Source organism: Hemitrygon akajei, unplaced genomic scaffold, assembly GCF_048418815.1.
Source record: "Hemitrygon akajei unplaced genomic scaffold, sHemAka1.3 Scf000039, whole genome shotgun sequence".
NCBI classification, from domain to species: domain Eukaryota; kingdom Metazoa; phylum Chordata; class Chondrichthyes; order Myliobatiformes; family Dasyatidae; genus Hemitrygon; species Hemitrygon akajei.
In genome coordinates this window covers 6701702-6725522 of record NW_027331925.1, presented here as the reverse complement: position 1 = coordinate 6725522, position 23821 = coordinate 6701702, and the positions used below count along the sequence as shown (strand labels likewise).

Sequence of the window (23821 nt, the reverse complement as noted above, 5' to 3'; positions counted from 1 at the left end):
GGTCTGGAAAGGGGAACCCTCTCCCTGCCCCTGTCTGAGAGGTTCCATATATAACCCTGAGGAGTGGCACAAGTCCCCGCGCAGGGTCTGGAATGGGGAACCCACTCCCTGTCCCTGTCTGAGAGGTTCCATATATAACCCTGAGGAGTGGCAAAAGTCCCCGCGCAGGGTCTGGAATGGGGAACCCACTCCCTGTCCCTGTCTGAGAGGTTCCATATATAACCCTGAGGAGTGGCACAAGTCCCCGGGCATGGTCTGGAAAGGGGAACCCACTCCCTGTCCCTGTCCGAGAGGTTCCATATATAACCCTGAGGAGTGGCACAAGTCCCCGGGCAGGGTCTGGAAAGGGGAAACCACTTCCTGTCGCTGTCCGAGAGGTTCCATATATAACCCTGAGGCGTGCCACAAGTCCCCGGGCAGGGTCTGGAAAGGGGAAACCACTCCCTGTCCCTGCCCGAGAGGTTCCATATATAACCCTGAGGCGTGCCACAAGTCCCCGGGCAGGGTCTGGAAAGGGGAACCCGCTCCCTGTCCCTGCCCGAGAGGTTCCATATATAACCCTGAGGAGTGGCACAAGTCCCCGGGCAGGGTCTGGAAAGGGGAACCCGCTCCCTGTCCCTGCCCGAGAGGTTCCATATATAACCCTGAGGAGTGGCACAAGTCCCCGGGCAGGGTCTGGAAAGGGGAACCCACTCCCTGTCCCTGTCCGAGAGGTTCCATATATAACACTGAGACGTGGCACGTCCCCGGGCAGGGTCTGGAAAGGGGAACCCGCTCCCTCTCCCTGTCCGAGAGGTTCCATATATAACCCTGAGGAGTGGCACAAGTCCCCGGGCAGGGTCTGGAAAGGGGAAACCACTTCCTGTCGCTGTCCGAGAGGTTCCATATATAACCCTGAGGCGTGCCACAAGTCCCCGGGCAGGGTCTGGAAAGGGGAAACCACTCCCTGTCCCTGCCCGAGAGGTTCCATATATAACCCTGAGGCGTGCCACAAGTCCCCGGGCAGGGTCTGGAAAGGGGAACCCGCTCCCTGTCCCTGCCCGAGAGGTTCCATATATAACCCTGAGGAGTGGCACAAGTCCCCGGGCAGGGTCTGGAAAGGGGAACCCGCTCCCTGTCCCTGCCCGAGAGGTTCCATATATAACCCTGAGGAGTGGCACAAGTCCCCGGGCAGGGTCTGGAAAGGGGAACCCACTCCCTGTCCCTGTCCGAGAGGTTCCATATATAACACTGAGACGTGGCACGTCCCCGGGCAGGGTCTGGAAAGGGGAACCCACTCCCTTTCCCTGTCCGAGAGGTTCCATGTATAACCCTGAGGAGTGGCACAAGTCCCCGGGTAGGGTCTGGAAAGGGGAACCCACTCCCTTTTTCAATGAATTCAGGTCAAGCCCCTGGTCCGGACGGTTATACTGCTGAATTTTTAAAATCCTTTTCTTCTATACTCGCTCCTTGGCTTAGTAAAATTTTTAAAGATGCGTTAACTGTAGGTAAATAACCACAATCTTTTTTATGATGCCTCCATTTCTCCAATTCTTAAAAAAGATAAAGACCCCACTGAATGTGCATCCTATTGGCCAATATCCTTGCTGAATACGGATTCTAAGATTTTTACCAAAATTTTGGCCACTAGATTAGAAAATGTATTACCTCAAATTATCTCTGAAGATCAGACCAGATTTATTAAAAACTGTTATTCATCTTTTAACATTAGAAAGTTAATTAATATAATTTATACTTCTTCATCTAAAATACCAGAATGTAATACCCTTAGATGCTGAAAAAGCGTTCGGTAGAGTTGAATGGCTATATTTATTTAATACGTTGCAGAATTTTAATTTTAGCTTGAAATTTACATCATGGATTAAATTAATGCATTATAAACCTTTGGCGTCGGTTCTTACCAATGATCAAAGATCTCCTTTTTTTCATTTGTCCCGTGGTACGAGGCAAGGCTGCCCTTTAAGTCCTCTATTATTTGACATTGCTTTGGAAACTTTAGCCGTTGCCATTCGTGAATCACCTAATATTTTTGGTATTACCCGTGGGTAAGGGACTTATAAGTTATCATTAAATGCTGATGATTTGTTACTATACATATCTGTCCCTGAGAGATCTATTCCTGCTATTTCATCCTTGCTTGCTCAGTTTAGTAGCTTTTCTGGCTACAAACTGAATTTTAATAAGAGTGAAAGATTTCCATTAAATATGCAAGTTCCAATTTATAAACACTTACCATTTAAAGTTGTCACAGATCATTATACCTATTTGGGTATTAAAATTACCAAGAAACATAAGGGTTTATTTAAAGTTAATTTTTTACCTTTAATTGAACAAATCAAGCAACTTGTTACCAGGTGGTCCCCATTATCTCTGTCAGTGGTTGGTCGAATTAATACTATCAAGATGATAGTATTACCCAAATTTTTTTATTTATTCCAAGCATGACCAATTTTTATTCCTAAATCTTTTTTTTTGATATTATTGACTCCAAAATATCCTCGTATGTGTGGCAGAATAAAAATCCTAGATTAAGTAAAAAATATTTACAGAAGCCTAAGAAGGAAGGTGGTTTTGCTTTGCCAAACCTGAGATTTTACTATTGGGCAGTTAATATTCAATATTTAATATTTTGGACACAAGAATCGGTCATAGTACCTTGCCCACAATGGGTAAATTTGGAGTGTAAATCTGTACAAGACTTCTCATTGTTTTCTATTTTAGGATCTTCGCTTCCTTTTGCTTTATCCAAACCGAATAAACAAATAACTAATCCTATAGTTAAACATACATTAAGAATATGGTTTCAATTTCGTAAATTCTTTGGCTTGAATAATCAAGCCCTATTATATCTAACTTCTTTATCCAGCCTTCTTTTATGGACCAAGCCTTTGTGTTATGGAAAACAAAAGGTATAACATGTTTTCGTGATCTATTTTTAGCTAACAGTTTTCTGTCCTTTGAGCAGCTATCCAACCTAAAACTCATTTTTTTAGATACTTGCAAGTTAGAAATTTCTTGAATGTTATATTTTCTGAAATTATGTCCAATGGACATTAAAGAAAAAATTCTATCTCTGAATCCTTGCCAGAAGGGTTTACTAGCCATCATTTATCATATGATCATGAAAATACAGCCAGGAGTATCAGAAATAGTTAAGAAGGAATGGGAAAAAGAACTTCACTGTCTTATACCCACAGAGCAGTGGGAGAAAATTTTAGAATTAGTCAATTCTTCTTCTATTTGTGCTAAACATGCCTAATACAATTTAAGGTTGTTCATAGGGCTCACATGTCCAAGGATAAACTCGCTCGATTTTATTCTTATGTTAATCCAACCAGTGACAGATGTCATTCTGAAGTCGCTTCATTGACCCAAATGTTCTGGTCTTGCCCCCATTTGCAAAATTATTGGAAACATATTTTTGGTATTATTTCCACAGTTCTGAATATCAAATTGCAACCGCATCCTAACACTGCAATTTTCGGTTTACCAATGGTGGATAATAGTTGTTTATCCCCCCTCAGCCCAGCGGATGATTGCATTTGTTACATTAATGGCTAGAAGATCTATCCTATTGAACTGGAAAGAAATTAATCCTCCAAATATATTTCAGTGGTTTTCTCAAACTATTTTTTGTTCGAGTTTAGAAAAAATTACAAGTGTTGTCTTTGACCCTTCAGTTAAATATGAAGAAACTTGGAGACCATTTATTCAACATTTTCATATGAGCTAAACTGACTTTTCCTAAACTTTACTTTTATTGTCCTTAATTATTTGGATGGAGGTGCGGAGTTACTGACGCTACTGTGTATAATTGATATAATGCAATGGCCCATGTCGGTTAGGATTTTTTCTTTTTTTTTGGGGGGGAGGGTTTCTTATTTTCTCCATTTTTTGTAACCAGTATGAGTTTGGGAGGTTATTATCATCTATTTGTATTTATTCCTTAACCTATTGATTATGTACTCTCAAGCTCTTTGTTTACATGTTTCATTTATGTTTGTTTAAAATCAATAAAAAGATTTCAAAAGTAAGGACTATTCTGAGGAAAAGGGTGGCATAGGCGCAACGGACCGAGTGGCCAGACATGCTCCTGTTACTTATTTTCTAAAGCACGAGTTTACCTTTGCGCCTTGTTCTCCCTTGGTTTTCAGCCGTTCGGATTGCACAGGGGAGAGGTGAGAACTCCGGAGATCCATCGGCAGCCGCTGCGGGGCAGCTCCCGTCTCCCAGCAGGAAGGGACGGGTCTGGGAGACAACTCCAGACAACAGGCCGCGATCCTAGGCGGGGAAAGGCCGGGCGCCCTCCGTGTAGCTGAAACATCTCACGGAATCTCCGCCGGTCTCTTCAGCTCTGCCTTCGAAAGGATTCACGACCCGCCGGTAGCTCATGAGGCGCAGCTCCCGGTCTCCGACCGGTCCGGGCGCTCAGCGTCCCGCCCACTGACACCCCTCAGCCAATGGGAGCAGCCCTCTCCCAGCGGTGATCGCTGATTGGCTGTGAGTGTGAGGACGGTCTGCTGCTGGGAGCTGGAGATGTCAGTCACAGTTTGTTCTCAGAATTAAAGGAAAATCCCCAAAACTCAAATTTCAAGGTAAATTTTATTGTGAGAGTCCAGATAAGTCACCACATACAACGCCGAGAAGCAGTTTCCTGCGGACATACTTAGAAAAAGTATAGAATAGTAACCATAACAGAAGCAGGCAGTGAAAGATCAGCCAGAGTGCTGAAGGTAACAAACTGTGCAAATGCAAATATGGAGAAACTGGATAAATAACAAGAGCATGAAATAACCGCAGCGGCTGCTGATGGATCTCCGGAGCTCTCACCGCTCCCCTGTGCAATCCGACAGGCTGAAGGCCAAGGGAGAACAAGGCGCAAAGGTCAACTCGTGATTTAGAAGATAAGAAACAGGAGCAGCCGTTGTCATTCGGCCCGTTGCACTGTTCTGCCCCTCACTCGGAACATGGCTGATCTTTGACCTCAGCGCCACTTTCCTGAAACGTTCCCAACATCGCCGAGCCCCTAAATATGTCCGTTTAATTTAGAAAATCTGTGGAGAAAACTCCAAATATTCACTGCACTGTGGGTGGGGAAATTTCTCCTCATCTCAGTCCTGCTGAGGTGATCTCGGATTTTGAGTCTGTGATCCCTCGTTCCACTGCCCAGCCAGGTGAAACATCATTCCTGCCCCTACCTTGTAAACACCCTGTGAGACTGTGTCTGTCTCAATCAGGAAGCTTCACCATGTGAACCTTGTGTTAATGAAATTGGTGACAGTTCTTTTACACCAGCAGCTTTGACCACAATAACATCAGGCAGTGGTCAGCACGGAATGTCCTGCAGTTACTGCAGGAGAAGGACTGGATGGACACAGTGGAGTGGTTCCCTGAGCAGACAGTCCAGACCATCTGGCAGAATGCCTCATCACCAGATCTCACCAACAGGCAGCAAGACCTCGCCCGTCTGAAGGCGAGAGGGCCCCTCCCAGTCTGATCCTTGCTGCATGCCCGGAGATCACTCCCACAGTGCGCTGCCCCGAGATTACTGCAGTGGAGACGAGACGGTCCCTCCCAGTCCGATCCTTGCTGCATGCCCGGAGATCACTCACACAGCCCCGAGATTACTGATCTGTATCCAGAGTGAAGGAGACCAGGCCTTCTATTGGAGTCGGGACGGACATGGGTCGAGTCACGAAGTTTTTCTCACGAAGGGCTGTTGAAATCAGGACCTTACCGAAAAAATAACATTTTCCACCCTGTGACGTAGAATCTCCAGTCCTGTGCTTTTTCCTGCAACCACAGGTCGGTCATCACCACTGCATCTCTCCCCTCACAGCACAATATTCTCTCCGCATCCCCAGTTTAATGGCATGTTTTCACTGTTTACTTATTCACCGTTTTACACTCCACTCTGAATCTGTTAGACATGGAGAAAGATAAAAAACGAGCTGCTGGAGGAACTCAGCGAGTCGGGCAGCATCTGTGGAGGGAAATGGACAATCGACATTTCGGGTTGAGACAGTTCAGATGAAGGATCTCGATCCGAAAAGGTTTTTCCGATCGGAGCGATGGGGCTTTTGGGCATTCAGCTAACGTTTTTTGTCGCTCTAGGTGTATACGAGATGGGGTTGCTGGGCATATGGCCAACTCACCTACGCTAGTCGCCGTGATTAGACAGTCCATTGGGCGTTTTCTTATCTTTTCCTTCTTTAATTTGTTTTTGATTCCACACTAACATGGAAATAGTTAGAATTTCCACTGAACATATCCAGCAGCAGAATGTTCACTCCCTGAGACAGCAGCGCGCGTAGTGGACAATCGCGGTACTGCAGGGGATCAGCAGCTCCCCGAAAGTGAAAGCATTCTGAATCAGGAAGTGCTGGGAGTTAACATGGCTTCGAAAGGACCGGCCGAGAGTTGGACCGAGGAGGTAATTTGTCCCGTCTGCCTGAATTTCTTCACCGATCCCGTGTCACTGGAGTGTGGACACAACTTCTGTCGCTCTTGTATCACACGGTGTTGGGAAAGAGAGGAGAGAAACTCCTGCCGGGAATGTAGAGAGGTGGTTGCTGACCGCGCCCTCAGAGTAAATCGGGCCTTAGCAAATCTGGCTGAAAAAGCTCGAAATTTAAACCTGAACCCGAAAGGGAAGGAAACTAAACGTCACTGCGAGGAACATGAGGAAGAACTGAAGCTGTTTTGTGAAACGGACAAGACACTGGTCTGTCTGATCTGTAGAGATGCGCAGGAACACCAAGAGCACCGCTTCAAGCCGATTAAAGAAGCTGTTAAAATCTACAAGGTACAACTAACGTTAGTTCAATACTTAAAATATTTCCTTTGTCCTACATATCATCACACGAGCCTCTATAACTAACACATCATTCTCTGCAACTTTCGCCATCTCCAACGGGATTCTAGCATCTATCTGTCCCACAGCCCACCTCCTCACCCAAAACTCTCCGCTCTCTATACGGATCGCGCTCCACGTGCTGTATCGCCCTGATCCACTCGCTCCTCTGCACTGATCTCCCTCCTGGCACTGACACCTGCAAGCGGGACAAGTGCTACACCTGACTCCTAACCTCCTCCCTCCTCACCATTCAGGGCCGTAAACAGCACAGTTCCTCCCGTTTCTTCCGTGGTCGATTGTCCTCTCGTATTAGATTCCTTCTTCTCCAGCCCTTTACCTCTTCCACCTGTCCCCTCTCAGCTTCTCACTTCATCACCCCCTGCCACGTTCCCCCTCACGTTGTCTCACCCGTCACCTGTCAGCTGGTTCTCATTCCCAACCTTTATATTCTAGCTTCTGTCCCATTCCTTACCAGTCCTGATGAAGGGCCTCATCCCGAAACACCGACTGTTTATTTCCCCTGAATAGATTCTGCCTGACTCACTGAGTTCCTCCGGCATTTTGTGTGATAATCGGGTTTGATCACCTGTTTCTTTTGATGTATCTTTGTTTCTATTTCCTTCACTCTCTGACTTCCAGGATCAGCTAAAATCTTCCTTAGACTCTCTCACAAAAAATAAATCACACTTCCAGGAAAAGGAGCAGCAACAGAAAGAGAAGATTTCCGGAGTTCGGGTGAGGCTTCCTGTCCGGAATTTCTGATATTACTGTCGAGTTTTGCTTCATTCAATGTAGAATAGCCGAGTATCGCAGTTCTGGTGAACTGAGTTCGATCCTGACCTCTGCTGCTGTCTGTGTGGAGTTTGCATGCTCTCCCTGTGACCACGAGAGACTCCGACAAATCCCAAGGACATGCTGGATAAATGGCTAATTATAATTAACCCTGTGAAGGTGGGGAGTGCGTGCGTGAATTAGATGGGAGTTTATGGGTCAATAAATGAGAATAGGTTTCAGGAAAACGTGATGGAATGGTGTTGATGGGAATGCATTCAGAAGTAGCATGGACTCTAATAGACCGAACTTAACGACAAAAGGAAACAGAGCACAGCAATGCAGTATATTAATCTTCACCTTTCATTCAACAGGAACAGTCACACAGCGTTCAGTCCCACGTCACATCCCAGTTTGCTGAACTGCGCCAAATTATCACTGAGAAAGAGCAGAGCTTACTCAGGGATCTCAAGGAAGAAGAGAAGAGGATTCTCAACGCAATGGAGAAAAATCTTCTAGCTCTTCAAGAGAATATAAGGATTATTCAGGAGGAAATCACTAAACTAAAGGAACAGATGGATCAAAAAGACAGTGTGATGTTTCTCAAGGTGAGGGATTCTATTTCAATTTGTTTCTGTCAAAGGGCACTAAATGAACAGTGGTATATTTGAAATAAACACAGCACAGCGGCCAATTCTAACAAATCAATTGCCGCTGCTGGCGACCTCACACAAGTTGTTATACCTGCATTACGCGCCCTCCCATCACTCCAATAATGACATTTCAAAATGTCCAAGATACGCTTTTGATCATTCATTAGCAAAATACAATCTTGAAGCGATGAAACTTCAGGGTAATTCATTGTAAAGTAAGCTGCAACACAGCGGTCAAGAACAGAATGATATCCGCCCGTCCCCAGCTCAAAACTGCCCAGAACAAAGTACGGATACATAACTTTTTTCCCTTCGCTTTTACCACGTCCCCACTCACCAGACTGGTTATCGCAGTAAACACGTAACGCAGAATACAATGCAGACAGAAAACAGATGCATTGCTCATACACACAGTATTTACAAATGGCAGTAAACTGTTTCTCACCAGAGAATTGATGCATCTATTCAGGGTTGTTGTTGTCCCAAAACTGGACTTCCACAACGTCTGTACATCCCAGGACAGAATGCAAATTTCTCTGAAATTATTTACTCTGATCGTAACACAGAGCTGCTGACTGTTTCCTTAATTCATCAATACCGCATTAAATATCCTCTAAAACTCTCATTAACTCCCGTTTCCAGTCACAGGCTGTGAGTGTGTCTGGTGTGGTTAGTGTGAGGGTCTCTTTGTCAATCAGTGAGAACAAAGAATTTGACCCACACATCAGACTTATCTTCTATTTCCGGTTTCCGCCTGATTAGGGAAACTAATACTGTCTCTTTACTTTTACAGATAACATTCAAATGAACGTTCAATCGTTCAAAACATAACCAGGCCATTCGGCCCATTTTCTCCTCTCAATTTCCCTGCTTCACAATCCTCCTGCCACCTGCTCACCACAACCAGCAACGGTGCCCCGAAATCTCTGGTCCCCCACGTGTTTATCCATCCTCCCCATTACATTCAGTCTCTGCTGTTCCATTTCAACCACTCCTGTGGCAGTGAGTTCCACATCCTCTTCACTAAATTTCTTGTGGAATTTGTTAAGATCCATCTGGAATTACATCTCCTCACAAGTCTCCCCATAAATAGAGGTACTTCCTCCACCCACACACAATCACATACATCACTGATCTTAAATTTCTCCATCCTATCAGCCTGACGTCATATCCAGATGATAATGCACAGCCTGTCCTGTCTTCCCTGTAAGTTTCATCCTCTCAGTAATGGTCTGACATTCAGAAACTTTCCCTGTCATTTACCCCGTGGTTCTGTATTGTCCGTGTGTGTGAGTGATTGCGGGAGTGGGAATTATCAACACCTTGTAACGATTTGGATGAAATTCAGGATGTGGACAGTAAGTCCAAGTCTAATCAGATTTGTGTTTTATTTATTTCAGGAGGAAGTTCGTCGGAACAGAAGGTAGGACATGCTCTTTACTGAACCCTAAATGGATTTGTAAAATAGTTCAGAATAGCAATTAATAACCAGCAGTTTAATATTTACAGGATTAATGATGATATCCAGGAATTGTCAGTGACAGATGAGACCCTACCGGTTGAAAAATTCGATCACCCCTATTTGTTGAACACAGTGCTGAGAGAAACGCTTGATGCTATTAATCGAGGTAAAACTTACAAAGATTCATTTCTCCTTGTTTATGAAGCTCAGTTTAGTTCCAATTTGAGGCAAACATTGTCTGTAATACTGGGCTGAAGGGGAACTGAAGTTTATTTCACATCAACCCCACCAACTGGGAAGCATCACTGTCACATGGTTAGCTGGAGATGTCAGACCCCTGAACACACCAGCACAGGGTCACAATACAACCAATACACGGGACTGGCAGATGAACCACCCTGTCCTGATCCCAGGCAAACGCACTAACACACCACGACAGGAGTTTGGATCTACCAGAGGAACTGGGAATTTAATACTGACGATAGTATTGTTGGGAATAAAAGCGGGTATCAGTGTGGTGACAGGGATTGTCAGGAAAATACACAAGTCCTTCATGTGCCCTGTGAGTGCAGACTCTGACTGACACAGGTCTTCCCCCTTCCGGATCAGCATCTCTCACTGTTGTTAGAGGCAGAAGAGGGGAGTGGTCGTGATCAGGGACTGAATCACCAGGCTAACAGACAGGAGAATCTATTGATGTAAACGGGACACTCGAATGGTATGTTGCCTCCTGGTTGCCAGGGTCAGGGATTTCTCGAATTGTGTCCGCAGCATTTTAGAGAGGGAGGGAAAAGAGCCAGATATTTTGGTAAATTTGTGACAATGACATTGGAAGTAAAAGCAAAGAGGTCCTGATAATAGAATCTGGAGAGCTTGGTAGAAAGCTCAGAAGCAGCACCCCCAGGGTTGTAATTTCTGGATTGCTGCTTGTGCCACGTGCTGGTGAGGGTAGAAACAGGATAATTTGACAGATAAACATGGCTGAGAAGATGGTGCTGGGGATAGGGATTCAGGTTCTTGGATCATTGGGATCTGTTCTGGTGGAGGAATGACCTGCTCAAAAGGGATGGGTCGCACCTCGACCCAAGGGAGAACAATATTCTCACAGAGAGGTTTGATAGAGTTGTCGGGGAGGGTTTAAACTAATTTGGTGGGGTGGGGGGTTGGAAGTGGAGTGAAGGGACAGGGCTGATGGTAAAAATGCAAAGATATCGTGCAGTCAGACTGTCAGATAGGGCGGACAGTTACGAGGAGAAAATTGCAGCCAGCAGGGTGAGTATCAGTGCATTAGGGATGCAGCATCAAAGAGGGTAGCAGATACAGTACACAAAGTGTTATATCTCAATGCATGGAGTATGGGAAATAAGGTGGATGATCTTGTTGCACTATTACCGATTGTCAGGTATGATGTTATGGCCATCACGGAATCGTGACTGAAGGATGGTTGTAGTTGGAATCTGAATGTCCAAGGTTACACAATGTATCGGTGGTATAGGAAGGTCGGGTGAGGGGGTGTCGTGTCTCTGCAGGTAAATCAGCAGCAAGATGTGACATAGGATTGGAAGATGTTGAATCTTGTGGGTTGAGGTAAGGAACTGCAAAAGTAAAAATGACACTGACAGCAGTCATATACGGGCCTCCCAACAGTCAGTGGGATGAGGCCCACAGATTACAACTGGAAATAGAAAAGGCTGATGAAAAGGACAATGTTATGATAATCATGGGAGATTTCAACATGCAGGTCAATTGGGAAAATCAGTTTGGTAAAGGATCTCAAGAGAGTGAGTTTGTTGAATGCAATGTGATGACTTTCTAGAGCAGTTGGTTGTTGAGCCTACTCGGGGAATAGCTCTACTGGATTGGGTGTTATGTATTGAACCAGAGGTGAGTAGTTACCTGCGTCTCAATGTCACCAAGACCAAGGAGATGGTGGTGGACTTTAGGAGATCTAGGACTCATATGGAGCCAGTGATCATAAATGGAGAGTGTGTGGAGCAGGTTAAGACCTACAAGTATCTGGGAGTACAGTTGGACGAGAAGCTAGACTGGACTGCCAACACAGATGCCTTGTGCAGGAAGGCACAGAGTCGACTGTACTTCCTTAGAAGGTTGGCGTCATTCAATGTCTGCAGTGAGATGCTGAAGATGTTCTATAGGTCAGTTGTTGAGAGCGCCCTCTTCTTTGTGGTGGCGTGTTGGGGAGGAAGCATTAAGAAGAAGGACGCCTCACGTCTTAATAAGCTGATAAGGAAGGCGGGCTCTGTCGTGGGCAAAGTACTGGAGAGTTTAACATCGGTAGCTGAGCGAAGGGCGCTGAGTAGGCTACGGTCAATTATGGAAAACCCTGAACATCCTCTACATAGCACCATCCAGAGACAGAGAAGCAGTTTCAGCGACAGGTTACTGTCGATGCAATGCTCCTCAGACAGGATGAAGAGGTCAATACTCCCCAATGCCATTAGGCTTTACAATTCAACTGCCAGGACTTAAGAACTTTTTAAAGCTATTATTAATGCTTTTTGAGCTAGTGATTTAGATGCATATCATATTATTACTGAGTTAAGTATTGTATTGTATGTAATGAGTTTTTGCTACAACAAGTGTATGGGACATTGGAAAAAAATGTTGAATTTCCCCATGGGGATGAATAAAGTATCTATCTATCTATCTATCTAAAAGAAACCTTAGGAAGCAGTGCTCACAACGTGACTGAGTTCAACTTGAAATTTGATAAGGAGAAAGTAATGTCTTGATGTTGTAGTATTTCAGAGGAGTAAAATAAATTCCAGTGGTCTGAGAGAGGAGTTGGCCAAAGCAAATTGGAAGGAGATGCTGGCAGGGATGAGAGCAGAACAGAAATGGTGTCAGTTTCTGGGCAAATGAGGAAGGTGAAGGATAGATGTATTCCAAAAATAAATAAATACTCAAATGGCAAAATATAAACCGTGGCTGACAAGGGAAGACAAGTTAATGTAAAGGCAAAAGAGAGGGCATACAACAAAACAAAAATTAGTGGGAAGACAGAGGATTGGGAAGCTTTTAAATATCTACAGAGAGGAACTAAAAGAATGATTGGGAGGGGAAAAATAAACAATAAATTGATTTGAATTGAATTGACTTTATTACTTACATCCTTACATGAGGAGTAAAAATCGTTATATCTCCACCTAAAAGTGCAATGTGCAATTTATAGTAATTTATAATGAATAATATGTACAACAGGCTAGTTTATATAACATAGAAATATTGTTGTTTCCACACAAGTTAATCAGTCTGATGGCCTGGTTGAAGAAGCTGTCCCGGAGCCTGTTGCTCCTGGCTTTTATGCTGCGGTACCGTATCCTGGATGGTCGCAACTGGTACAGTTTGTGGTTGGGGTGACTCTGGTCTACAAAGATCCTTCAGGCCCTTTTTACACACTTGTCTTTGTAAAACAAGTTAGCAAACAATATTAAATTGTTTTTCAAGTATTGTAAATAAATAAAACAGAGATGAGAGTGGATATAGGACGCTAGAAAATGAGGCCGGATATATAATAACGCGGGATAAAGAGATGGCAGATAAACCAAATATTTTGCATCAGTCTTCACTGCGGAAGACACTGGCACTGTGCCAGACGTTGAAGGGTGTGAGGGAAGAGAAGTGAGTGCAGTTGCTGTTACAAGGGAGAAGTTGCTCAAAAAGCTGAAAGACTTAAAGGTACATAAGTCACCCGGACCAGATGAACTGCACCCTAGTGTTCTGAAAGAGGTTGTGGTAGACATTTTGGAGGCATTTCAAATGATCTTTCAAATATCATTGGACCCTGGCATGGTGCCAGAGGACTGGAAAATGGCAAATGTCACTTAACTCTTTAAGGAAGGAGGAAGGCTGCAGAAAGGAAATTATAGACAGTTAGCCTCACCTCTGTGTTTGGGAAGAAATTGGAGTCAGTTTTTAAGTATGAGGTTATGGAATATTTGGTGACACTGGACAAGATAGGACAAGTCAGCATGGCTTCGTTAAGGGAATATCCTGCCTGACAAATCTGTTGGGATTCTTTGAGGAGATTACAAGCAGGATAGATAAAGGAGATGCCGTGAATGTTGTATATTTGGAATCTCGGAAGGCCTTTGACAAGGTGCCACACATGAAGGTGGTAATCAGGTTAAGAGGCCATGTTATTACATAAAAGTTACAGGCATGATTAGAACATTGGCTGATTGGTGGGAAACAGCGAATGAGAGTAAAGGGATCCTTTTCTGGTTGGCTGCCAGTGACTCGTGTTCCGCACGATTTAGCTGATGTAATACACCATAAGATATAGGAGCAGAAATAGGCCATTCGGCCCATCGAGTCTGCTCTACCATTCAGTCATGAGCAGATCCAATTCTTCTGGTCATCCCCACTCCCCTGCTTTCACCCTATACCCTTTGATGACCTGGCTAATCAAGAACCTATCTATCTCTGCCTTAAATATGACTTGGCCTTAACAGCCGCTTGTGGCAACAAATTCCACAGATTTTCCACACACTGACTAAAGTAATTTCTCCGCATCTCAGTTCTAAAAGGACGTCCTTCAATCCTGAAGTCATGCCCTCTTGTCCTAGAATAGATGGCTTTGTTTCCAAGTTTGCAGATGATACGAAGATTGGTGGAGGTAGTGTTGAGGAAACAGTTAGACTGGACAAGGACTTGAATGAGGAGAATGGGAAGGAAAGTGGCAAGTGATATACAAAGTTGGAAATGCATGGCCATGCACTGTGGTCGTAGAAATAATGTGCAGATTTTTTTTTTCAAATGGGGAGTAAACCCAAAAAGCTGAGATGAAAATGGACTTAGCAGTCATTCTACAGAACACACTAAAGGTTAACTTGCAGGTAGAGTCAGTGGTGAGGAAGGCAAATCCAACATTAGCATTCAATTCAACGGGTTTAGATAGCATTCAATCCAAGAGCAGGGATGTGATGCTGAGGATTTATAAGGCACTGGTGAAGCCTCACCTTGAGTATTGTGAACAATTTTGGGCTCCTCATCTAAGAAAAGGTGTGCTGGCATTGCAGAAGGTTCATTTCATAAGGATGATTCCAGGAATGATAGGGTTATCATGTGAGGAACGTTTGATAGCTCTGTGTCTGTACTCGCTGGAATTTAGAAAGATGAGGGGGGATCTCATTGAAACCTTTCGAATGTTGAAAGTCCTAGACAGAGTAGATGTGGAAAGGATGTTTCCCATGGTGGTGGAGTTTAGGACAAGAGGGCACAGCCTCAAGATAGAGGGGGGTCTATTTAAAACAGATGCGGGGAAATTTGTGCCAGCAGCTGGTGAATTTGTGGAACTTGTTGGGTGTATTTAAGGCAGAGCTTGATAGGTTCTAGATTGGACACAGCATCAAAGGTTATGGAGAGAAGGCCAGGGAGTGGGGCTGAGGAGGGAAAAAAGGATCAGCCATGATTGAATGACGGAGCAGACTCGATGGGCAAATGGCCTAATTCTGCTCCTATGTCTTATGGTGATCAGACCACTACATTGAAGCATTGTGAGAATGAGCTCGGTCACACCAACAAGCATTGACATGGGTCAAGATTTCATCTCGGGAGAAGCACACACAGCATAACCGGCCTGGCAAAGCTCCCTCACACACATACACAGGAGGGACTGGCAGATTGCAGTCAGAGCCTCAGCTATGTACGTTGTTATTTCCCTCAGTAACCTGGAAACCAGTCTCTTCAGAGACAGTCATTTATTCAAATAAACAACTCAAACACGTGTGACACATTGTCAACACACACCAGACATGTGATGACACACTGTACATACAAATTCTTCAATGTGCACACTCTCCTTCAATGCGTATACACACCACACGGATATTTACCACAATCAACACACACACACACACACACACACACACACACACACACACACACACACACACACACACACACACACACACACACACACACACACACACACACACACACACAATATATTATCAGAGTGTGACACACGGCCACAGAAATAGGCACAAATTCCCATTTAGGATTGAAATCTGCCTTCCTTACCCAGTCTGTCTGTTCTGTGGCACTGAGCTGCCCTCTGACGTGACGTCACATCAACACTTCACAGACAGACTCCGGGGTGAGATTCCTCAGGAGGATGATCTGGAGGGTTTGATGGATGTTGAACGCACGGCCCACTTCATCAATCTGCAAGACTAAGATGTCTTCTTGAGCACGGCCCATTGGCGTCTGTTTGCCTCCCGCCCCATCCCTCTAACCATATCCCATCTGTGTACCTGCCCAAATTTATTTTAAATTATTTTATTTTTACCTGTTTCTACAGCGTCTGAGGGGAAATTCCATTTACCAACCTCCCTCTCTATGAGAATGTAACCCGATAGACCCCTCAGAAAAATTTCCCATCTCACTTTCAATCTGAGGCCTCTGGTTCTGTACTCCCATTTCTTGGAAAAAGAAACATTATTTAAGCTCCTTATGAATTATTTACCTTGATAAGGGGTCATACCTGAACATCGTACTCTACAGCTGAATAGCCCAAGCTTATCCACTCTCTGCTTTTAACCCAAGCCCCCAGTCCTGGTAACATCCTCCTGAAGCCTCCTGTCCAGTGTAATGACATCCTCCCCATATTTGGGAACCGGAAATGCAGACAACGCTCCAAGTGTGGTCTATCACCGACATCAAAGGCCTTGCTGAATTTCTTGTGGACAGTGTGGAATAGGCTGATGAATACAGGACTGAAGGTGTTTTTTTAGATTGGGACAAGAAGGGCGGCGTGGGAGCTAAATTCTGAAGGAAGACAGTTTTTAAAATAAAACTTTGCGTACAAGAACGGCGAGACTGCGCAGGACAGCGCAGAGAGTTTAAAAAGATGACTACCCTATACAGCGGGCAGCGGAGTGGGTGGCAGCAGAGTGTAGGGCTTTGGCTCAACGGACTTAGGCGGTAACGGGAAGAGTCGAGAGCGAGGCACCGAATCTTTTTCTCCCCTTGGCAACTCGGCCCGTCGGACGGGGGAACAGCAGGGCACATAAGCTAATGGTTTAAATAGTTCGTGTGTTTGGCGAAGTAAGTGGGTGAGTAGACCTATCTTTCTTTGTTTCATTCCTGTAGAATTAGGTAGCATGTCTGCAGGGTTAGTGCTTTGTTCAGGGTGTCAGATGTGGGAATCCTGGGAGACCTCCAGCCTCCCTGATAGTCACATCTGCACCAGGTGAACCGAGATTCAGCTCCTCGGAGACCGTGTTAGGGATCTGGAGCTGCAGCTTGATGACCTACTGCTTATTAGAGAAAATGAAGAGGTGATAGACAGGAGCTACAGGGAGGTAGTCATCCCTAGGCTACAGGGGTCAGAAAACTGGGTGACTGTCAGGAGAGGGAAGGGAAATGTCCAGATATTGGAGAGCACCCCTGTGGCTGCCCCCCTCAGCAACAAGTATATCATTTCGGATGCTGTTGAGGGGGATGACCTGACAGGGGACGGCCACGGTGACCGGGTCTCTGGCATTGAGCCTGGCGCTGTTGCGCAGGAGAGAAGGAGGGAGAAGAGGAATGCGGTAGTCATAGGGGATTCCATAGTCAGGGGAACAGACAGGAGATTCTGTGAGCCTGGTAGAGATACCCGCATGGTGTGTTGCCTCCCAGGTGCCAGGGTACGGGATGTCTCGGATCGGGTCCAGAATATCCTGAAGGGAGAGGGCGAGCAGCCAGCTGTCTTGGTACATGTTGGTACCAATGACATAGAGAGGAAAAGGGAGGAGGTCCTGAAGAGAGATTTCCGGGAATTGGGAATGAAGCTGAGAAGCAGGACCTCCAGGGTAGTAATGTCAGGATTGCTACCTGTGCCACGTGCTAGCGAGGGCAAGAATAGTAGGATCAGGCAGATGAATGCATGGCTGAGAGACAGGGCTTCAGATTCTTGGATCATCGGGATCTCTTCTGGCGGAAGTATTACCTGTTCAGAAAGGACGGGTTACACCTGAACCATAGCGTGAATGTTTAATAGAGCTGTTAGGGAGGGTTTAAACTAATTTGGCAGGGGGATGGTCAACCAGAATGATAGAGCGGCGGAGGAGGAAAACAGAAATATATCTAAGATAGTGAGCAGTAAAGATGTCAGGAAGGACAGGCAGGTGATGGGGCAAATTTGCAGCCACTGGGATGAGTTGCAGTGCAATCAAAACAAAAAGTATCAAATACTGGACTTAAGGTGTTATACTTAAATACACACAGCATAAGGAATAAGGTGGATGATCCTGTCGTACAGCTACAGATTGGCAGGTATAATTTTGTGGCCATCACTGAGACGTGGCTAAAGGATGCATGTCTCTGAGAGCTGAACGTCCAAGGATACACGGTGTATCGGAAGGATTGGCAGGTAGGCAGAGGGGGTGGCATGGCTTTATTGGTAAGAAATTATATTAAATCATTAGAAGGAGGTGACGTAGGATCGGAAGAATCTTTCTGGGTTGAGCTAAGAAATCGCAGGGGTAAAAGGATGCTGATGGCAGTTATCTACAGGCCTCCTAACAGCTGCAGTGAGGTGGACTACAAATTACAACAGGAAATAGAAAAGGCTTGCCAGAAGGGCAGCGTTATGATAATTGTGGGGGATTTTAACATGCGAGTGGATTGGGAAAATCAGGTCGACACTGGATCTCAAGACAGAGAATTTGTGGAATGTCTACGAGATGGCTTTTCAGAACAGCTTGTTGTTGAGCCCACGAGGGGATCAGAGGTACTGGATTGGATATTGTGTAATGACCCAGAGGTGATTAGAGAGATTGAGGTGACGGAACCGTTAGGAGGCAGTGATTGTAACATGATTGAGTTCGCTGTGAAATTTGAGAAAGAGAAGCCGAGATCCGATGTGTCGGTATTGCAGTGGAGTAAAGGAAATTAAAGTGGCACGAGAGAGGAACTGGCCAAATTTGACTGGAAAGGGACACTAGCGGAAGGGCGGCAGAGCAGCAGTGGCTGGAGTTTATGCGAGAAGTGAGTCAGGTGCAACATAGATATATTCCAAAAAAGAAGAAATTTTCGAATAGAAAAACGATGCGACCGTGGCTGAGAAGAGAAGTCAAAGCCAAAGTAAAAGCAAAGGAGAGGGCATACAAGGAAACAAAAATTAGTGGGAAGACAGAGGATTGGGAAGTTTTAAAAGCTTACAAAAGGAAACTAAGAAGGCCGTTAAGAGGGAAAAGATGAACTATGAAAGGAAGCTAGCAAATAACATCAAAGAAGATGCTAAAAGTGTTTTCAAGAATAATAAACGGGTGAGAGTGGAGAAAGGACCAATAGAAAATGATGCTGGAGAAATTGTAATGGGAGATAAGCAGATGGCTGAGGAACTGAACGAGTATTTGCATCAGTCCTCACTGAGGAAGATATCAGCAGTATACCGGGCACTCAAGGGTGTCAGGGAAGAGAAGTGTGCGCAGTCACAATTACAACAGAGTAAGTACTCAGGGAGCTGGATAGTCTAAGGGTAGATAAATCTCCAGGACCAGATGGAATGCACCCTTGTGTTCTGAAGGAAGTAGCTGTGGAGATCGCGGAGGCATTAGCAATGATCTTTCAAAAGTCAATAGACCCTGGCATGGTTCCGGAGGAGTGGAAGATTGTAAATGCAACTCTGGTATTTAAGAAGGGGGCAAGGAAGCAAAAAGTAAATTATAGACCTGTTAGCTTGAGAAATGGTTGGGAAGTTTCTGGAGTCAATTGTCAAGGATGAGGTTATGGAGTACCTGGAGGCATATGACAAGATAGGCCAAACTCAGCATGGTTTCCTTGAAGGAAAATCCTGCCTGACAAACCCATTGAAATTTTTCGAGGTAATTACAAGTAGGCTAGACAAGGGAGATGCAGTGGATGTTGTGTATTTGGATTTTCAGAAGGCCTTTGACAAGGTGCCGCACATATGAGGCTGCTAAACAAGATAAGAGCCCATGGAATTATGGGAAATTTATATATGTGGATAGAGCGTTGCCTGATTGGCAGGAAACAGAGAGTGGGAATAAAGGATCCCATTCTGGTTGGCTGCCAGTTACCAGTGGTGTTCCACAGGGGTCCGTGTTAGGGCCGCTTCTTTTTACGTTGTATATCAACGATTTGGATTATGGAATAGATGGTTTTGTGGCTAAGTTTGCTGATGATACAAAGATAAGTGGAGGGGACGGTAGTGCTGAGGAAACAGAGAGTCTGCAGAGAGACTTGGATAGATTGGAAGAATGGTCAAAGAAGTGGCAAAAGAAATACAATGTTGAAAAGTGTATGGTCATGCACGTTGGTAGAAGAAATAAACGGGCAGACTATTATTTAAATCGAGTAATAGAACGGAGATGCGAAGAATTTTTTTTAGCCAGAGGGTGGTGAATCTGTGGATTTCTTGCGGCTGCGGAAGCCAGGTCATTGGGTGTATTTAAGGCAGAGATTGATAGGTATCTGAGTAGCCAGGGCATCAAAGGTCATGGTGAGACAGTGGGGGAGTGGGAATAAATGGGAGAATGGATCAGCTCATGATAAAATGGCGGAGCAGATTCGAACGACCGAATGGCCGGCTTCTGCTGCTTTGTCTTATGGTCTTATTTGAATGCACCGGTATACGGAATAAGGATCTTGTAGCACAGGTAGAGTTTGGCAGGTACAAACTTAGGCAGGTACGATTTTAGTCGAAGGAATAAAGACATAGACAATTCTGTAAACAGGGCAAAATTCAAAAATCAGAGGTGCAAAGGGACATGCGTGTCCTTGTGCAGGATTCCCTGAAGGTTAACTTGCAGTTTGTGTCAGTGGTAAGATTGGCAAACTCAATGTTTGCTTTCATTTCGAGAGGATTAGAGTACAAGAGCAAGGATGTAATTCTGAGGTTTTATAAGGCATTGGTCAGACCACACTGGGAGTATTGTGAGCAGTTTTGGTCCCTTCTATTGGAAAACATGTACTGGCATTGGAGGGGGTGCAGAAGATTCACAAGAATAATTCTGGGAATGAAAGAGTTAACATATGAGGAGTGTTTGATGGTTCTGGGCCTGTACTCACGGGAGTTTAGAAGAATGGCTGATTTATTATCCACCTCAACCCTGTTCTCCCGCCTCCTCCCCGTAACATTGGAGACACTGACCAATCAAGAAGTTTACTTATTAACTTCTGCTTTAAAAATCAAACAGGAGAAAATCTGCAGATGCTGGTAATCCAAGCTACACAGGTCCTGATGAAGGGTCTCGCCAGATCTCCCTGACACCTGTCTGGAGAGAGTTGATGTTGGGAGGATGTGGGTGGGTCGAGAACGGTAAGCACAGCCTCCGACTATAGGGATGTCCATTTAGGACAGAGATGACGAGGAATTCCTTTATCCACAGGATAGTGAATTTGCCACAGGCAGCTGTGGAGGCCAAATAATTGAGTATATTTAAAGCAGAGTAACACACACAAATTGTTGGAGGAACAGCAGGCCGGGAAGTTTCTATGGAAAAGAGTAAACAGTCCACGGTTCAGACTGAAACACTTCATCAAGACATGTGTTGCTTAAGGGTTCCTGCAAATTCATCCCCTGCCCTAATGAGGGGCTGCGGGGGATGGGGTTGTGGGAAAGGGGACAAAGTCATCCTCATCTGCCATCTTTGCCCCCTCTAGCTTCTCATTACGTCTACACACACAGTTCACCCACAGGCTTTCCACCCCTCCCCCTCCTGGTTCAATCTGCCATTCATCTCTCCCCTACTGGTTCCCATTCTCACCTCCTTTACTGTCTCAAACCATCATACTCCCCCACTTCACACTCACAAATGAATGTGAACATTGTATGACGGCCCTGTTCCTGTGCTGTACTGCTCTATGTTCTCTGTTCCCAGTTGCAAAGAATGAGAGGAGATCTCATGGAAACACAAAATTCTTTCAGGGGTCAACAGGCAGGAGTGAGGGAGGATGTTTCCCCTGTCTGAGGAGTCAAGGACCAGGGGTCTCTCTGCTCTTCATCCAGCGGTAAACCCTTGGGTAGACATTAGTTGTCCATCCGATCCCCGGGGCCGCGCTGCCCGAGTCTCCCCCCCGATCCCCGGGGCCGCGCCGCCCGAGTCTCCCCCCGATCCCCGGGGCCGCGCCGCCCGAGTCTCTCCCCCCGAACCCCGGGGCCGCGCTGCCCGAGTCTCCCCCCGATCCCCGGGGCCGCGCTGCCCGAGTCTCCCCCCGATCCCCGGGGCCCCGCTGCCCGAGTCTCCCCCCGATCCCCGGGGCCCCGCTGCCCGAGTCTCCCCCCGATCCCCGGGGCCCCGCTGCCCGAATCTCCCCCCGATCCCCGGGGCCGCGCCGCCCGAGTCTCCCCCCGATCCCCGGGGCCGCGCCGCCCGAGTCTCCCCCCGATCCCCGGGGCCGCGCCGCCCGATTCTTCCCCCGATCCCCGGGGCCGCATTGCCCGAGTCTCCCCCCGATCCCCGGGGCCGCGCTGTCCGAGTCTCCCCCCGATCCCCGGGGACTCTCTAATTCTCTGCTTCTCCCCCCAGTCTCTGTCACCCTGGATGTGGAAACGGCGCATCCGTGTCTCGAGGTGTCTGAGGATCGGAAGAGTGTGAGATGGACCGGGACCCAGAGGAATCTCCCTAACACCGGGAAGAGATTCACATTCTGGGAATGTGTGCTGGGATCGGAGGGATTCACATCGGGGAGACATTACTGGGAGGTGGAGGTGACGGCGAATCTGGACTGGGGTCTGGGAGTCGCCGCAGGGTCTGTGAAGAGGAAGAGAGGGGTCAGACTGAGTCCGGAGACCGGATTCTGGGTCATCGGGCGGGATGATGACGTGTTACATCGGGATTATGACGTGTCCCTTGGTTGTATCTTCCTTCGTCTTGTCTCCTCCCCCGAGTCCCATCTCCCTGCCGGTCCCATCCCCGGGAGGGTGGGAGTTTATCTCAGTTACGAGTCCGGGACAGTTTCATTTTACAACGCGGAGACCAAGTCCCATCTCCACACCTTCAACAGGAATAAATTCACGGGGAAACTTTATCCTTTCTTCGCGACCTGGGATGAAAACCAGTGGCTGAGAATCTGCTCCGGTTCCGCTTCGATCTGTAAACGGGTCGGGTCCCGGGACCGGCGTCAGGAGTAAAGTCCCTGTAAATATAAATGTGCGGAGAGTGCAGCTAAATACGTGGTTAAGGAGATGGTGCAGGAGGGAGGGCTTCATGTTTCTGGACAATTGGGCTTTGTTCCCGGGAAGGTGGGGCTTGTTCCGACGGGACGGTTTGCCCCTGAACTGGAGGGGGAGTAACATTCTTGCGGATAGATTTGCCAGTGCTGCTCGGCGGGGGGGGGGGGGGTGCGGGGGGAGGGGGTAAAAAAGATTTGCAGAGGGAGGGGAACCAGAGTGTTAGAGCAGATAATGAGGTGGAGGAGGATAAAGGTCATGCGAGGACTGCATGTATAGACAGAAATCAAAGGTTTGTACATTAGGTTGTAAATTAATTTTCAGAGCTTTAGAAATTGTAGAAAATAAAGATTTCCAAAAAGATTTTGATGAAGAACTTGACCAGAACATATGTGAAAAAGTGGCTACTTCAGTTTTACACCTATCGCAATAATTGCCTATGTTAGGAAATATTTTGGATAGTCTCTCGTTTGTTAAATAGTAACAGTGAACAATTTTAAATTGAATTAAACACTGATTGGCACATATCAAAGAAGAATTGACCATCTTCATTAACAAAGGTCATATTAAGTTCTCTCTCCCAATCTTGTTTAATTTTTACTGATTAAGGGGATCTGTTTTTCTTTTTGCAGATTTATTTATTTTTATTTTCATTTATTTTGTGATGGTCGATTGATGACTTTTGAAGAGTTAATTAGCAAATATTCTCTCTCTCACACACTTTCCGCAATATCTTCAGGTTAGACATTATTTACAAAAATAATTATCTAAGTTTCAATATATGCAAGAATCAGATTAGTTGGATAGTATTTTGAATATGAATCCTTTAGTAAGAGAATTTGTAATTCTCATTGGTAGAATTTATAATTTATTTTTAATACATTAATACAAAAAGATAACCTCTCACCTAAGGTTTCTACATGATAGAAATA

At 45.7% G+C, this 23821-nt stretch overlaps 1 protein-coding gene across 1 annotated transcript; it reads left to right on the top strand.

Moving 5' to 3' along the window:
* Positions 1 to 6071: 6071 nt before the first annotated feature.
* Positions 6072 to 23030, top strand: LOC140720266 (nuclear factor 7, brain-like). Its single transcript, XM_073035137.1, has 8 exons — positions 6072 to 6116; positions 6485 to 6805; positions 7496 to 7591; positions 8002 to 8235; positions 9681 to 9703; positions 9790 to 9908; positions 21598 to 21727; positions 22246 to 23030. Exons 1-8 carry the CDS (start codon positions 6072 to 6074, stop codon positions 22295 to 22297), a joined length of 1020 nt encoding a protein of 339 aa, XP_072891238.1. The 3' UTR covers positions 22298 to 23030.
* Positions 23031 to 23821: the final 791 nt, after the last annotated feature.

Excerpts from the sequence above, each read along its gene's own strand:
- LOC140720266 (XM_073035137.1), top strand. The coding sequence starts at position 6,072 with ATGGGGCTTTTGGGCATTCAGCTAACGTTTTTTGTCGCTCTAGGT. Across the intron at positions 7,592-8,001 it reads AGAAGATTTCCGGAGTTCGG|GAACAGTCACACAGCGTTCA; the intron begins GTGAGGCTTCCT and ends TTCATTCAACAG. Across the intron at positions 21,728-22,245 it reads TCTCTGCTCTTCATCCAGCG|TCTCTGTCACCCTGGATGTG; the intron begins GTAAACCCTTGG and ends TTCTCCCCCCAG.